The 17,500-nt window shown below is 48.7% G+C and overlaps 1 protein-coding gene across 7 annotated transcripts in view; it reads right to left on the reverse strand.

The window, feature by feature from the left end:
• The window catches only part of ldb3a (LIM domain binding 3a), a 72,395-nt gene that overhangs the window by 12,981 nt on the left and 41,914 nt on the right, over nucleotides 1-17,500 (reverse strand). Inside the window, exons 6-13 of one of the 7 annotated variants that reach the window (XM_080016663.1) lie at nucleotides 17,316-17,500; nucleotides 14,870-14,902; nucleotides 12,629-12,795; nucleotides 11,933-11,969; nucleotides 2,740-2,862; nucleotides 1,148-1,428; nucleotides 563-944; nucleotides 1-131 (exon numbers count right to left, since the gene is read on the reverse strand). The exon at nucleotides 1-131 is cut by the window's left edge and continues 50 nt beyond it; the exon at nucleotides 17,316-17,500 is cut by the window's right edge and continues 16 nt beyond it. In XM_080016663.1, coding sequence (XP_079872789.1) covers nucleotides 1-131; nucleotides 563-944; nucleotides 1,148-1,428; nucleotides 2,740-2,862; nucleotides 11,933-11,969; nucleotides 12,629-12,795; nucleotides 14,870-14,902; nucleotides 17,316-17,500 — 1,339 coding nt within the window. The remainder of the gene's footprint in view (nucleotides 132-562; nucleotides 945-1,147; nucleotides 1,429-2,739; nucleotides 2,863-11,932; nucleotides 11,970-12,628; nucleotides 12,796-14,869; nucleotides 14,903-17,315) is intronic. The other 6 variants (XM_080016665.1, XM_080016666.1, XM_080016664.1 and 3 more) reach the window with 6 other exon arrangements.

The raw sequence follows: 17,500 nt of genomic DNA on the forward strand, positions 1-17,500 counted from the left end.
CGTAGCAGTTCTCGCAGTAGACGCTGTTCTGCTCCTCCACGAAGCTGACGTCGGCCAGCGAGGTGTGGCAGTAGTGGCAGTTGAACTCCTCCGGGTGCCACGAGCGACCCAGCGCCACCAGGAACGGGCCCCTGGTGGCGGGAGGGAAACACCACATCCCGTAAGACAGCTTTACTCCCAGAGGAAGTGGCGTGAGTCTACTCCACCTCCCTCTACTCCACCTCAACTCTATCGCTACTCTGGACGGAGCTGATGAGGGAATGCACCATTTCTTTTTTTTTTACTTATTTTTATCGATTATTTGACATTTATCAAGGAAGAAATAATGTTGGGCCCAGTCCACGAGGAGCAGAATCAACACAAGGAGAAATTAGAATTAATGCTGAGAAAATGACATTTCCTTGAAAAACAATCAGGTGCTGCCTCTGAATATAAGTTTAGAATTAAAAAAAAAATGGTAAACCCTTAAAATCCTATAAATATTATAATTTGGTGTATGCAGCACATACCACTGAGTTTCAATGAGTGACCCACTGCAGCCTGTAGGGGGCGGAGCTCTCACCTGATCATACTGTTGCAGGCCCCACACAGGGGGGCGCGTCCACTGGCGGCGAACCTCTCTGCCCTCTGGGCGACGCCCCTGGCCACGGGCGGGAACGGGGCCGGGTTGGGGCTGAATGCAGCGGGGCTGGGGGCGGCGGGCGGGGCAGTGGAGGGGTTGGGGATGTAGGCAGGGGGGGGAGGGGCCGCCTGGGGCAGGGGCTGCACCTTCATGGTGGTGGTGGTGGTGGTCTTGCCGGGGTCAAACTTGTCAGCGAAGGTGTTGTCCGTAACCCAGGGGGGTCGGTTGGAGGAAGCGGCGGGGGCGGAGGGCTGTGCTGAGGCGGGAACAGGAGCTGGGGCCGGGGCGGGGGCTGGAGGGGGGGCGGGGGCAGGAGCGGGGGCTGGAGGCCGACAAGGGACGATATGTTAGTGACGTAACCCCAGCGGCGCCGCCCTGCTGGTTGGCGGCTGAGAACCTCCACCTTCAACAAACACAACTCGGCAGAATCCACCCTCACCTTTCCACTCGTGCAAATCTTTCCATTCAACATGCTCCCTGTCCTCCCGCCCGCTCAGTGTGTTGGGTGGAGTTTGCGCTACGTACCCGGCTGCGTGGGGTAGATGCAGGCGGTGCTGACCACCTTGGGGGCGGGGGGTCCCATGGGAATCTGGATGGAGCTCTGCTGCATGGGAGGGGCCTGATGCTGGTACTGCTGCGGGATTTGCTGGTACTGCTGAGGAGGTGGGGCTTGGGGCATCATGGGTGGGGCTTGTTGCATCATGGGTGGGGCTTGTTGCATCATGGGCGGGGCTTGTTGCATCATGGGCGGGGCTTGTTGCATCATGGGCGGGGCTTGGTACATGGCTGGAGGCTGGCCGTACTGACTGCAGAGGAATGAAGGAAGACATGATGACGCACGTCGTCGCTGGTTTCATGGTTTTGCTTCCTGGATGTTCTGGGTGGAGCAGTACGCTGGCACGCTTTACACCATCTACTGGCGACAAACTGGAATTCTGACATGTTAAACGCCATCAGAAGATAACTTTTTTGCTTTCCACTGTATGGAAACCAGTCATCTCAGCAGGTTTTAAGTACTTCTGAACAACGCTTACCTGCCACACCTTTAACACCACAGTCATCAACTCTTAACGATGTTCGTTTTTGGTTCTTCACACTCACCTGGACGTCCCCCCCGATCAGAGTCCTCCCTCAAACAGGGCGTGTCCCTCTGGGTGGACACGCCTCTCAATGAACTCACCAGCAAACGGGTTCTTAACAACCACAAATCCAAATTTCAGCCGCCAACGACGAAGACGTGGAGACGTTTCACAAACATGAAGCGACGTGACTGACTGGCTCGTGCACGTGCTGCGTCACGCTCAACAAGGCGGCACAAACAGTCACATCACTTCAAAACTGTGAGCAGACAAAAGTAAATTCAGAGCAATTTGTATTTGATGCCGCGGTGGGAACTCTGCTACACCCAATCCGTCATATCAAAACCACGCCCTCTGGGCTTTGCAAAAGTGGAGAGTGTTGAAAGTATGGGAAGGATTTGAGTGATTTGGGAGCCGGTAACCTTTGTGAACCAGTCATCGAGGACGATTGGACCGTGAACAAATCTTTGCAAGGAGCCACCGCAGCAACGAGGGGTTTGTTTGGTTCATGCTGTCGCTGCAGCCACGTCCTCAGTCATTCACTGACTCACAATCTGTATTTGTGAATGAAAAGGACCGTGAGCTCTTTTCAAGCTCCTCACGGTTCCACGCACGGAGGGAATCTCTGATCTCGCAAACTGAAAATGATTCTCGTGAGAATTCCATTCCCGACTGAGCGCTGAAGCGGCTCGTGCGCCTCCCGGTCACGGTTCAGGAAGTCCTCCCTCGCTCGCCGACCCAACCCAAGCGACCGAGAGGCGGACAAATGGAACGACTATTTTTACCGAGTGACTCGTCAAGAACCGGATCTGATAAAGAGAGTCCAACCTCTCATCGCTCGTAAGAGAACCATCGATCCATATAGTAAGAGGCGTGAGGGCGGGGCCAGGAGACCCGGCTGGCTGAATGCTGTTCACAAGATATCCCGGATTGGGCGTTTAAAAAACACTGACGTGAAATACCTGCATCCGTATTCCCATAAATGGAACGTTTTAGGTTTATTAATCCATCCAGGTCTGCTCACAGGTGCTGCTTTACCTCAGAGGGGCGGGCTCCGCGCCGGGACCAGGACACTGATTGGCCACTGCAGGCGAGCTGATCGCGCTAGCGGACAGAGCGACGGGGGCGGAGGCAGGAGAGGCTGGAGCATGCTCAGTCAGACTATGGCACAGACAGGGTTAAGTCCATGAGCGAGCAAGAGAGAGAGAGAGACAAAGAGAGAGAGACAGAAGCACATGAGGGGGCATGTACATACACAACTGTTTACACGCACAGAGCCGGTGTGTACACACACACAGATCAGACAAACATCTGGTTAGTGGAAACAACAGCAGGACGTCAGTTTCAATCCAACTGAGATGGGAAACTCGTTACTTAAAGGTGCAACGTGTAGAATTTGGTGGCTTCTAGTGGTGGAGTTGAACACCCCTCCCCATGGCGGTGCAACATGGCGGTGCAACATGGCGGTGCAACATGGCCGCCTCCGTGAAGCGTACCGGCTCCCTATGTTGATAGAAACGGCTCATTGTAAGGTAAGGAAAACACAACCATTCTTATTTTCATGGGATGATGCACAATTAAATCATACTTATAAATATTATATTCCATTTCTGACAATTCGGTTCCCTAAATTCTACACACTGCACCTTCAATGTTCCCTGTTTTCAGTCGTGTTTTTCTATAACTGTTGTCATTTATGATGTTGTCATGCAGGTGGAATAAGGAGGTTTATTGTCTCGTTTTTTTCTGTTTCTTTTTAAGATTCCGTGAATTGACATTTTACATTCCCCAACAAGGTTTGATTTTGAAAATGTCAATTAATTGTGTGCAAAAATGTAAAAATTCCAAATATTATATTCAAAGGAACTAAAACATGCTGATTTAGATTGTCTTGATGCACCCATTGTTCTTGTCTTATTGTTGTTTTTCTATCATCGTCGTCAGTTCAATGTTGAATATTGTCATATCAAGCGGATTAAGGTTTTCTTTACATTCCATCACAAGGTTTCATTTTGAAATCATTTTTTGTAAAAAAATAAAAAAATATTTTTTTATTTGTCAGAGCTTTAGTCCGTCATTTTGCAAATATGTCTCTTACCGGGTTTGTTTTGTATAATATTGAACAAAGAAATCAGGACTTTCAGGATGGATTCTACTTGACGTGAGGAGATTTACAGAACGCACAGCCTCCCCCCGATTGGCCAATTACAAGGGAAATAACACACACACACACACACACACACACACACACACACACACACACACAGACACACACACACACACACACACACACACACACACACACACAGACACACCCTGACTACATCTCTCCCTGACCTCTGCTCCTATTGATTGAGTTTGAGTCATGGGACAGCAGATACAGACTGATGGAGTGCAGTGTGTGTGTGTGTGTGTGTGTGTGTGTGTGTGTGTGTGTGTGTTGGTGTGTGTGTGTGTGTGTGTGTGTGTGTGTGTGTGTGTGCGGGGTTTCAGTCCGGTGTCATAGCAGAGATGGATTGCACTTAATGGAGATGTGATTAAATAAGTGCTTGGAGTCGGGGGTGCTCCATCCATCAGGCGGGTGGAGGGAGGCGGGGGGAGGGTGGAGGGGAGGAGGGGCGGAGCTAAAAGGTTTTTATTCGTCGCCTCGGAGACGAAGCCCCTGATGGACAGCCTGTCGGAACCGGGTTAGAGACTCTGATCACATCACAGATGGACTGAGATGGCGCAGCACAGACACAGCAGCTACTTCATCAAGGAAAATGTAAAGGTGACGGGGAAACGAGCTCAGGCTGTTTTACTGTCATTGATCAAACTAAGGCCTCAAATCTTTTTTTAATTGACAATATTCAAACACGGTATAACATATAGTGAAGTCAAAACATGTGCAGATTATGCTTTATGATTATTTTCTACATGTATGTTCATGTTCATGTGTTCATGACACCCGCTGCTCGCACCAGCTGGTGGCGACATCTTGTGGCGCTGAACAGAAACTACAGCTGCAGACGCGGTGAAGGTGGAGGCTTGGTGGTGGATGTCAATGTCCATTTTGAAATCAACAGCAGAGAAGAGGTTTGTGGTACGATTGGTCGGGTGGATGGTTTGCTACGTCATGGTGGACTATGTTTCCCAGTGGAAGCTCTGAAACTAGACATACTAGTTCTAAAATCATTTCAAAATCAATATTCCATCTCGTGTTTTCCTTTATTTCGTAAGGAGCCGTGATAAGCAACACAAGCCCTGATCCTTTATGTTCACTCCTTCATGATCACGGGGATGAACGTTCCTTATCTCTTATTCCTTATCAGTCACATCTTGTGCTATTGATTAATCTTTGAAAGACCAGGTTTTGCCGCCTCCACACAGAGATGGAGGGCGGTGGTCGGGGGGTGCAGGATGACGAGGGTGGAGCTGTTGGGTCAGGGGTTTGTGGTCGGGGCTGGGGGGCGGGGCTGGGGGTGGTTGCAGGCAGGCAGCTAGCAGCAACAGGAGCAGCAGGGAGGAGCTGACGCTGATCCTGAGTCAGTTTGGCAGCACCGGAGGAGACAGAGCAGCCAGGTCAACCAGCTGGGCGGAGCGAACCAAGCTGGGTGGAGCAGGCCGTGATGCTTAACATATGTCTGTGTGTGGGGGGGGGGTTCTCTCAGTTTGAATGACAGATAATAGAAGCAGGAGAGTTTTGGGGGAAAGAAAAGAGAGAGAGGTGAAAAGGCCACGTGGGGATGAAAACAAACTGCAGCTGCTTCCTGGTTTGAGATTTCCACCTCCAATAAAACTGACGGCGTATTCCCTCACGTCCCTCCACTCAGAACCATCTAAAACTCAAGAGACGTCATCACGTGGGAGCGGCAGCACCACCTCCCTCTTTTCAGCGAGAATACCACGCTCGCACGCAAACAGGACAGTCCAGGAAATACCCATAAACGTAGAGACACCATCCCACTACACCCTTCCATGCGCTGCATAGATATGAATTCACCTGAAATTCAGACTGACCTCATGTCAAAGGCGAGAACGGAATAAGAAAAGCTGCAGCAGCTGAGCGGCAGGACGCCAGGAGGCGTGAGAGCAGCTGAACTGTACAGGCTGCAGCGTCGCCCCCTGCTGGTCACCTCTGCTTGGTGCAGCCACGGTCAAGCAGCTCAGAGCACCGGTTGACCGCAGCAGTGGTCAGTCGGACACAGCCAGGAACCCTGGGACGTGAGGGACGTGTGTTCCAGGTTAGCGTGTTTCATGCGCGTTAAACCTGTGCAGCGTCATGGGAACAGCGGGGTGCCGTGCTCAGTGATGTCACGAGGGAGGCTGAGTTTGCAAAAATGAAGCAACTGGTTTGTGATCTGGAACCATCATGGTACAGACTGAAGTCGCTTCTCACATTTGAACGTTTGGATTCATGACTCGTGACCTCAGCAACACAAAACACGAGGAGCGTCCTGCTGGGCTGCTGCCGCTCAGTGGAACACAAAGTTGAAAGTCTGATTTTCTTTTTGTTCAAAACGCCAGCGAAGACATTAAGTCTGTGAAGCTGGAAGGTCCTGACGAGGTCGTTAGTGGAAGGGGAACGATGTTGGGGAGGGAGGAGGAGGAGGGTGCATGGAAACAGGATGATGGTGAGGTAGATGTGTTGGGTGGATGTTGGATGGAGGATGACGTGCGAGGGGTTAAAAGGTCAGCCAATCACAGTGCTCTTCTCCCGGCATCCCAGCATGCATTGCACCCGGGCAGCGTGGCTGGTTAGTGGTGGAGGAAGCTGCAGCCTCCGTCAAGGCAAAGCTGGCACCGGCCCCTGCTGGTTGAACAGCCGACAAGCAGAGTTTACCTTTCCACTGCAGCTCCACTCATCCTGCTCCACCAAGAGTTTTCAAGAGTTCAAAACCAAACCGAGACACGAGGAGCACGACCTCAAAACCACCTCCAAATGACCTTGAAACCACCTCCAGATAACCTTGGTGGTGGTGCTGCTCCACCCTTCAATCTCTTCCACTTCCACTTCCACACTTCCACTCTCAGTTTGACATCTTCTGTCCCCACTCAACACCTTCCTCCAAAACCTCCAAGACACCGTGCAGCAGCAGCAGCAGCAGCACTGCCCCTGTCTCTCTAACGGAGCTACACAGAGTGTGTGTGTGTGTGTGTGTGTGTGTGTGTGTGTGTGTGTGTGTGTGTGTTAGCAGTGCAGGGACAGTGGATGAGTAGACAGGACCAGGACCCAGACAGTGTTGGACGCTCAGCTACAACAGGACGGACATTGATGTGTTTGTGCCTCAAACTCCGTCACCATTGGATGTTTTTCTCGCTCCACGCTGACGGTCAAACCCACTTTGTTTAACTTTGTTGAATCTGCTTTGTTTATGGATGGTGCCGCAGCGTTGCTCATACATGATGCTCAGGAAGCTGCTGGAGCACCATCACCCTGAGGAGGAGGAGAAGCAGGAGGTGAAGCCAAGTTTCATCTTCAACGACTTCAACGTCCTGAGAGGTACTTTGTCCAGGGCCTGAACAGGAAGTGACATCTGCTTCAGCAAACGCCCCACACTGCATCCTGTGCCGGCCACCAAGTGGAACATTACACCAGCACCATGGTATTACTTTATTATACTACACCAGCACCGTGGTATTACTTCATTATATTACACCAGCAGCGTGGTATTACTTTATTATATTACACCAGCAGCGTGGAATTACTTGATTATATTACTTGATTATATTATTATTCTAGGCTCCAAAAAAACAGGAGCCTTTCTGTGTGGAGTTTGCATGTTCTCCCCGTGTTCACATGGGGTTTCCTCCACCTCACGTCAGTAAGGACCCCCACCCAAAACATGCACCCATCATCGTCTGACCAGCGATGGACATTTATCACCTGGTCCCCGGGCGCGTCCACGTACGCTGCCCACTGCTCCTGGCTGTGCCCCCGGAGGAAGGACAAGCCAGGATGGGTTAAAAGCAGAGAATCCATTTCACCGGCCACCATCAAGCATGTGCATGTGTGTGTGTGTGTGTGTGCAAGCATGTGTTGTGGAGTGTCGTGTGACAAATAAAGACTGTTTCTTCTTTCTTCTTTCTTCTACACCAGCACTGTGGTATTACTTTATTCTATTACACCAGCACTGTGGTATTACTTTATTCTATTACACCAGCACTGTGGTATTACTTTATTCTATTACACCAGCACTGTGGTATTACTTTATTCTATTACACCAGCACTGTGGTATTACTTTATTCTATTACACCAGCACTGTGGTATTACTTTATTCTATTACACCAGCACTGTGGTATTACTTTATTCTATTACACCAGCACTGTGGTATTACTTTATTCTATTACACCAGCACTGTGGTATTACTTTATTCTATTACACCAGCACTGTGGTATTACTTTATTCTATTACACCAGCACTGTGGTATTACTTTATTCTATTACACCAGCACTGTGGTATTACTTTATTCTATTACACCAGCACTGTGGTATTACTTTATTCTATTACACCAGCACTGTGGTATTCTTCTGGCAGTTAAGGCTTTGCATCATTGCAGCTATAAACGAAAAGTTCTTATGATCCATTACTGTTGCTAGGTAGACTGGTTTAAACCAGATTCACTGTATATAATCGTTTTATATTGTGACTAATTCATATAAAGAAAAAACTCTTTCTGTTTCTTTGTTTTGCAAGTGGTCGTCACTTTATTTCAACCTTCCACAATACTCCAACGCTGACATTTTGAAATCAGTTCCATCCAGTGGATCTTTGTATTCATCTACAGTAGCATATGAATGAAACAAGGTTTGACCTTTAACCTTTCTGTTCCAAGTAATAATAAAGGGAAGGATGACACAGAATGCCAAACCACCATCCCCACAACACCACCTCAACTTCAACCTCCAACGAACACACCGCACATCCTGCTGCGTTGCCACGTCGCTACGATGACACCACCTGTCGCTCCTCTGCCTGTCTGCCTGTCTAACAGCTTGTTGGGACGTTAAGGATTTGGGCAGACAAGCCGTTGTGCCAGTTTTTCAGTTTGACAAAACGTGGGCCTTTCACTTCAGATTCAAACATCTCCCTGTGGCATGGAGAGAGAGAGAGACAGAGAGAGCGAGAGAGAGACAGAGAGAGATAGAAAGAGAGCGAGACGGGGAAGGGTGGAGGGAGGCAGAAGGTGGATAGGAGGGTTAGGGTTAGGGTTAGGGATGACGGCCTGCCCGCCCCTGCCTGAGGCGCGGTGTCTACACAGCATCTCAAGTCTCTTCTCCTTGTGTTTGGCAGCTTGACTGCTCCTGTCCTACGGAGTCACCGTGTTCCTCACGTGGTGGTTCAAGTGTTTCTCACTAAAGTCAAAGTGCTGCTTGTGGGGTGGGCAGGAAGCAGGGACCTAATGCCACACTCCAGTAGGGCCGTGTCCACCAATCAGACGGTGAGAGCGATTATGTGAGGAAGAAGACGGATCAGTCAGGTGAGACTGGATGTGTGTGGATCTACTTGGGCGTCGACTCGGGTTCACGTCACCCTTCAAGTTCAGCACAAAGAAGGTGGAGCAACGGGATAGGGCTACGACAGGAGGGTCTGGGCTGACACAGGCTTCCTGGGAGTTCCCAAAATGACCTCTTTGGCCACGCCACCAGTTTTGTCTGTCGAGAGGGCGTCGTCACGCAGGTAGGGTCAACATGTCAGCCACGCAGGTAGGGTCAACATGTCAGCCACGCAGGTAGGGTCAACATGTCAGCCACGCAGGTAGGGTCAACATGTCAGCCACGCAGGTAGAATCAACATGTCAGCCACGCAGGTAGAATCAACATGTCAGCCACGCAGGTAGAATCAACATGTCAGCCACGCAGGTAGGGTCAACATGTCAGCCACGCAGGTAGGGTCAACATGTCAGCCACGCAGGTAGGGTCAACATGTCAGCCACGCAGGTAGAATCAACATGTCAGCCACGCAGGTAGGATCAACGCAGGACGCTACGTCAAGTCCCCGAAGCAATGCTGCGTCATTTGGTGGTAAAAAGCAGCTGATGGTGCGGTCCAAGGAGGTCGTGCGTCGAGCTCTAACATCATCTTTGTTCCAGCATGGCTTAATGGGTGGAGCTGATGGGGAACCTGTGTGCAGTGCAGAACAGGCATTCACAATGCCAAGGGTTAGGAGCTCTAGTCCCTGTGCCCTTAGCAAGGCAGTAAAACCACCACACCATGCTGAGAGTCACTTGTTTTAGTCGCCATTTAAGTTGGATTTCAGAGCTCATCGCTCGCATCCCAGTTCACCAAGACAACAGACCTGACGTTACGGCAACATGATATTAGCGCTGTGAACGGTGAACAACGTTCCCTTTGTGTCCATTATTATTTATTTTAACCGATTTGTCGTTTTCAACGGCTCTGTAGATTTGATGCCATGTTAACACGGGGTCTAGCGACACCAATACAGGTACTCCTCACTTAACCACCAGTTATAGATATATATATATATATATACATATATAATAATCGTGTGGAGTCGTTAAGCCACTTGGTCGATAAGCGAGGACCCGTGTTATTTCATGATAAGGGGGTGTGGCTGGTATATATACTGTATAAAGTATATACAGTGTATATAGTGTATATAGTGTATATACAGTGTATATTGTGTTTATAGTGTATATAGTATATATAGTATAGCATATATGGTGTTTACAGTGTATATAGTATATACAGTATAGTGTATATAGTGTATATAGTATATATAGTGTATATAGTATATATAGTATATATAGTGTATATAGTATATTTAGTGTATACAGTGAATATAGTATATATAGTGTATATAGTGTATCTAGTATATATAGTATATGTAGTATTTATAGTGTATATAGTATATATAGTGTATATAGTGTATATAGTATAGTATATATAGTATATAGTGTATATAGTATAGTGTATATAGTATATATAGTAAATATAGTGTATATAGTAAATAAAGGGTGATGAGGTGCTTGGTCTTGTACACAGTGTACGATACAGACTGGTCGTCAGTCGGTGGTTAGACAGGTAGGTCGTTAAGTTTTCCGACTTCCTGGGGAATGCAGCATCACTTCCTGCTTCCTCTCGACCCGATACAAACTTGGGGCGCTCTCTAATGCACCTGAACCAGGGCATGCGGGCTGGTGGAATAGATAATGACTGAAAGCAGCTCCACCAAAAAGGTGTGAGACAGAAAGCCCAAACAGGGACGCCCACCACCTCAACAAATCCCAATGACGTCATGGCAACCTCGAGCCAGACCTCGCAGCTTGTACGCTATAATCATTTTGAAAAAATAATACGCTCTGACTCAACAAAATATATTTGACAGTACGTCCACTTGATTTGTCCACCAGAGGGCAGAACAGAGCCCAGCAGCCTGTGAGAGGTGAAAAGTCCTGTTACGCCAAAGAGTAAAAGGTAGAAGTGCCGGTACCGCGTACCGGTGAGTACCGGCACGCTTCCAGCACTGGCTATGGCGGTACGGGTGGATTGGGACTGGGAGCGTTTCCAAGGGTCAGCTCAAACTGGGTCCAACGTTTACGTCGGGTTGGGCGCCAACGCTTCCTCCGTGCAAAATGAACGGGTCCTTTGACGTACTGAGAGTTTGGCAGCACGTGTAACAACAGCACAGGAAGCAGGATGCATTCTGGGTATCAGTTCAATGGGGCAGAACAACATGCCAGCAAGGGTATATTATCGTCATTTTAGAGCATTTTAGATTTTTATGTTCAAATCTTACACTGTCACAATACACACAAGGCTTCAGGGACATGTCACTGGGGGTTTTGGAAACCATGAAAACCATGGAATCAAGCAAACTGGCACAAACTGCAAAACCAGATCTGTAAATAGAAAGTAGTTTGATTTCCACAGTGATTGAAAAGCCTGTGAGTGAAGATATGACTCTGCAGGTGAAGCTACCTGCAGGTGAAGCTACCTGCAAGTGGTGGATCTGAGTTGCACCGAGACATCGATCCCCATCTGACATCTCTGTTCAGGGGACGGACGACTCCCTGGTGGAGACTGGGAGAGAAGCTGGGGCGGGGCACAGGCTGCTCAGGGTTAAGCCGCACGTGCTAATAACTATTTGCAGCCATTAAGCCATGGGACTCGGATGATCTTATTGTTCTGGTTCAAGTTTTGTTTTGTCTCCCAGGGACCCGGGTACAGCCATGGTTCTAGGGGCCTCCTGTCGCTCAGCTGGACTGTGCTGCTGCTAGCCGCCTACCTGGACTTCCTGAGGGCCTCCGCATCCGGGTCTTGCACTGTACAGAAACACACAACGGAGGGTCGCTGTCAATACGCTGCCCAACAGGAGTGCAAGCCCAGACTTGGAGAAATAAGTCACAACAGAGTGGTGTGGAAATGGAAATTACTAAAAGAGAAGAACCTGCGAGAAGTGAACAAATTAGACACCAGGGCTGGAACTCCCTCATTGCAGACTTTTATGGATTTTGACACTTTTCAAATCCGTTATTCTATTCACACTTAATTATTCACGAAGGGGTTATTCTGTCGGTGCAACGATTGGAAAATGAGTCTTAATTTCATTCCCAGCATTTGGACGAGCCTATGCTGCAAATCCAACAACGAAGACCAAGACAACCCCATAGCAACGGGATCTACCTCAGTTGAACTGTTTCTGATGAAGGATGTACTCTACAGCTCCAGTGTGGCAAGGTGATACTGGATGACACCGAAGTGAAATTAAGTTTCAAAACATGGCAGTAAAGTACGATTTATTATATTTGGAAAGCTGCCATAGAAGATTCTGCAGGGTCTTGGGGTTTTAACTGAAATATTGCGTGTAGTGACTGTGTACCTTCGTTGAATGCTGCTATTTCAATATTTACCAAATATAACCCTTATGTTTACCTAATGTATGTGGTATGAACACTCACGGCCCCCGCCGCAGTACACTCACAGTATTCAGTTCCAGTGATGTGAGCCAGGGCCCGGAAGGACTTGGACTGCAGCTGAGCGGCCCTGCGGATCCAGCCGGACAGATCGCCGTCCTTCTCACTGGTCTGGAGGACAGCCTGATAGACTGGGGAGGCACTGTCTACAAGGCCATCTTTAACTGAGAGGGAACTGGAAACCACACAGACAGGGCACCCGTCCCAGCGGACCCCCATCAGACCCCGGTCAGACCCCGGTCAGACCCCCGTCAGACCCCCGTCAGACCCTGGTCAGACCCTGGCCAGACGCCCGGTCAGACGCCCGTCAGCTCAGAGAAGCTTGCACGGCAGGGAGGCGACTGGGCTTTTAAACAAACTAGCGCGGTGACTTTGGGACCAAAAGGGTCGAGGCTTTGCCAGCCGAGTGTTGTGAGTTTGTATATTATATATTATAGTTTATAAAGTCATGGTTTGTGTGTTCGTTTATATGCGATAAGGATTTGATCCTGACGTGGAGCGAAAGAAAGTGGCGTAGACGAGAGATAAGTGGACGCTCAATGTGCTTCCTGTGAGGCTGGATCAGAGGGAGGTTCCTGCTCCACAACAGATTGTTGCAAACCAACAAAAAAAACACTTTGTTGCACAAGAAGCAGAAAAAATTGAAGCAAACGGCAGAAAAAACTTGTTGTCAAAGCAGCGGAGGTCAAACGTTGATACCAGAGCACGGCACCCGTCCTTGACTTGGCGGCTGTTGCCCAGAAGAACGTCTCACACATTGATTATGATGAATTATGATGATTCTTCTGTTAGTGAGTTAGTAAGACCCTGATGAAAGAAGGAGTTTTCTACTCTGACCCTGTAACGTTGACACGGTTCCCAGTTTCTTTGTTGTTTTTACGACACCGCTGTTCCGGGCAACTATTTGATTTTATTCCATCCCAGCTCCCGGAGGCGCAAATATTAAACCTGACATCGGGAATGTTGAAAAGATAGAAGGGTCAACAACGTGACACAGTGTGACCTTTTGATTTCAGGGTTAAAAAAAAAAAATCTCAAACCACATTTTTATACACGTTTGGTTCCTCACGTTTTCACCACTAGAGGGGGTGTAAGCGTAGTCGCTTTGAACTTTTCTCCATCATTTTTGTATTTCTTAATTGTTTTTATTGCCGCACCAGTTGCCTTTTTTTAGCTTCTTATTACTATTATCTATTGCTATTATTACTATTATTATTATTATTGTTATTATTTTTATTATTATCATATTTTATATAAAAATGTGAGGAATGACCAGGAACCTTATGCCACCGGATGTGCAAACTGCAGTGTGTACAACCACCACAAGTTTGGAAAAGCTGTGTGTGTTATGTTGAGTGTAGAGTCATTCCCTGAGGTGGAGGAGTCTCCTCTACGTCCGCATGGTGCAGTACAGGTGTATATTTGGAGCAGTTTGTACCAGGTACCATGTCTGAAATGCTGATGGGGTGTGTGGTCAGCACATTAAGAATGACTTTCTTTCCAAGCACAATTTTCCATGCGTTACAACACAAACACATAGGATACAATTTCCTGCTATATTTCCAGCACATTGAAAAATAGGCCGTTAGTAGAGTTTCCTGGTGAACGGAGGAAAAGGAAACAAGGAAGGATTGACGTTATAACCACGACAGCACAGAATCCAACGCACGCCTCGATTAGTGTACATGAGAGTGTCTGGCAACCCGTGAGTTCAGCCGGTCCTGGCCGTCCCTCCGGATCAGGAGGAGCGGTCAGGGATCATGGAAGAAGGAGGAGGTGCCACAGTGTCCTTTCAGAGTGGCAGGTAGGTAGGTGGAGGACATGCAGAGGCTAGTGGGTGAGATGGAGGTGGAGGTACGTGGCAGGCAGATTGGGGAGGAAGGACAGACTGGCCGTTTATCAACACCACCTACTAGAAGCGCCTGTGTGCTGGCAAAGCGCCGGCGTCCTGCTCCTTTCCCTCGCTCGGGTTCACCCAGCCGACAAGCAACGCACCCTCCATATTTTGGGGCGGAGTGAGAAGACATGGGGGTATTTAAGGTGTTCTTGGCTTTAGGAGGAGCTGAGTTTGAAACGGAATGTCGGGCCGTGAGGGACGACATCAAGCAAATTCCCCAAAAACTCCAAGGCCAGACAGTACAGGTGTTGATAAACGACCCCGAACAGCGGCTACAGAAATGGAGACAGTTTTCAGGCTGGGTCTCCTGGGAGGTCAAGAGTCAAGGTTTGTGCATGGAGGGGGTACTTACGCCAGGGGGGAATCAGCGGCGGGGGCTTCGTCTCTGTGGGGGACATATGGATATTTGGGTTGATGTGATGGGGGGGGGTCAAGGGCAAGTGGGGGTCAGGTTGTCAGGGTGAAGGATGCAGGCGTGTGATGCGAGGTGATTAGTTGGTCCCAAGGAAGGAGGCGCAGAGCATGAGGAGGAGGTTGTCATCTGCTGTCGTGCGATAGATATCTTGGTTGAAGAATTACACTTTAATTTAGAGGGCTCTTCTTTTCTGAAGCTAATTTCACTGAGTGTAATGTATCACTTACACCTGCAGGCGGGTGGCGGACCACTCAACATGTCCACAGAGGAGGCCGTTTAAAAGTACCATACTTTTATATGACATTTCTCAACCATCAAGAATCAGTCAGTACTGAGCTCCTCTTGTACTGTACACTAATTCAGTGCTTTTTGGTGGATCCACGTCTGGGCTCAGTACAGAACATCTTGGAGTAAATGTGGGGTTATCTCTAAGATTCCATTTTGCAGAGTGCCTCAGTAACTAATGCTTACGTGACGATAAATTAGTTAAATGTCAAAGTCTGACTGTACGATTGTAAGGCTTTGAACTGACTGCAAAGTGAGCACACCATCATCATGTACCACAACACCATCACCGCAGCAGCTTTACATTTCCTTTAAGGGTTTTCATGTTGTAGTAGTTTGCATCCTCTTGTGATGGATGTGGTGGATGAGCTGCGGTTAGTCTCTAGTAACTGGTAACTTGATGAAAATACTTACTTAACATGACTTGTCGCTAGACACGGCCCGGGAAAAGTCCAAACACACCAAATCAACAAAACACACGGCGAGTACAAACGACTTGAAATGAGCCTCCAAAGGCAAACCCGAGTTCAAAACCAGGACAACAGAATATTCAGTCGGACACGGAATCAGAGATACTGTTTGAACCCCAACACAAATCAGAGGAAAGTGGAAACGCTGCTAAATATTCAACATTCAGTGAAGATCTCAAAAACAATAAAATATCACCAGCGTATCAAACGTGAGCCTGGCATTGAAATCAAAGAAGCTGAATCCCCAGCAGCTCAGTAGGACTGGACACCGGCAACATACAGGTTCAAGTGAGGAGCAGGAAGCAGGCCGAGCGCTATGAGGTCAAACTTAAAAAGACCCTTTTCACACCACAATTAGGGTCTACATGTATATGCGGGGTTTTTAAGGTAAAACCGCAGGTAAAACCTCTAAAAGGAGGCGATTGACTCCTTTCCCATCACCAGGGAACGAGTAGGTCTTTCAGTTTTTTTTCTGGTGTGTCACCTTCGACGCCACAAAAGCACCGGAAAAGGGGCGTGTCGTGTATGCTGTGTGATTGGCAGCATGGAGTATCCACGCCCGCACAGCAGCTCGCAGCGCATTGGGCCCGGTCCTTCGGCGGCGGGAAGCGGAAACGCTCCTCCGGTTGGGAGGCCGGCTTGGGGCGGTGCAGGGGTGGCTCGGGGCCCGGTGGGGAGCGGGTTCTTCGGTCCCCACGGAGCGGTCCCCACACTCAAAACAGCGGCAAAAAAGTCGATAACTTCTGATTTTGGGTCCAAATGATGGAATGATGATAATCCTGTCTATTTACTGTACGTGCCAACGTAGGGAAACTGTGAAGGTGCTGCTGTCCTACCGGTGTCATGTTCCCATCACTGCCGATTGGAGCGAGAGCCAATAAATATCTGTGACTACCGCAGAGTCATTTGTCCTGGAATGAATGCTGACTGTAACCTTTCCCACGAAAGACAAAAGCCAGGTGTTAGCGTGTGTTGGTGGGTTTTTGCGCGGTGGAAAAGAGGCTAAAGAGAGAAGGTGGAAACACGGGGCCAGGTTAAAGGGCTGAAACCAGAGGGAAGCAGCAGCACAAGGAACAGAGGATAGGTAGAACGAAACATTATAAAGGAGTTTAAAGTTCTTGGAAGTGCTTCCGAATACTTGCCAATAGTATTGTATTCCGCCTGGGAGTGTGACGTGTGACGTAGATTCTAATCGGTGGCCGATCATTTTTAAGCCCTCATTTGCATAAACCCGCCCCTAGATACAGCCAAGATGGAGGGGCTCCATCACTCGCAGGCAGACGGGCAATCAACTGGGAGGAGAAAACAATCTGCTCAGCCCAATGAAACAGCCTGCCCTGCGTTTCCCAATAAGGATAACGATCAATCTTTAAATGATGAATCAAGTTAATTTGTAACACCAATTAAGATTATTTGGGGAAAATGCACCGAAAGGTTGAGAAGATGCGTGAGACGGGTTTAACCATCATCTGAGCGTTAAAATGCTTTTGGGAAACAAAACCTCTTTCAGCTGGAAATGAGGGGAACATTTCTGCATAAATGTGCAAAAATACTTGAAGTGCAGTGGAGGAAAGGAGGAGACAGAAGGGAGAGGGAGGAGTGGAGGGGTGGAGGAGTGGAACTCTTACCCAGCCTCGTGGCCCTTGGCCTGGGACTGGCCTGCGATGGCGTCCATGATGGCGTCCTGGGAGTACATGCTGATGGGCGTGTTGTACTGGGCGTGGATGATGGTGGCTTTGCCCCCGGGGCCCTTCACCTCGATGGGCTTATTGGTGGAGAGGGCAGAGTCCTTCAGCAAGCCGGGGTTGAAGTT

Source organism: Zeus faber (genome assembly GCF_960531495.2).
Source record: "Zeus faber genome assembly, chromosome: 16".
Lineage (NCBI taxonomy): Eukaryota > Metazoa > Chordata > Actinopteri > Zeiformes > Zeidae > Zeus > Zeus faber.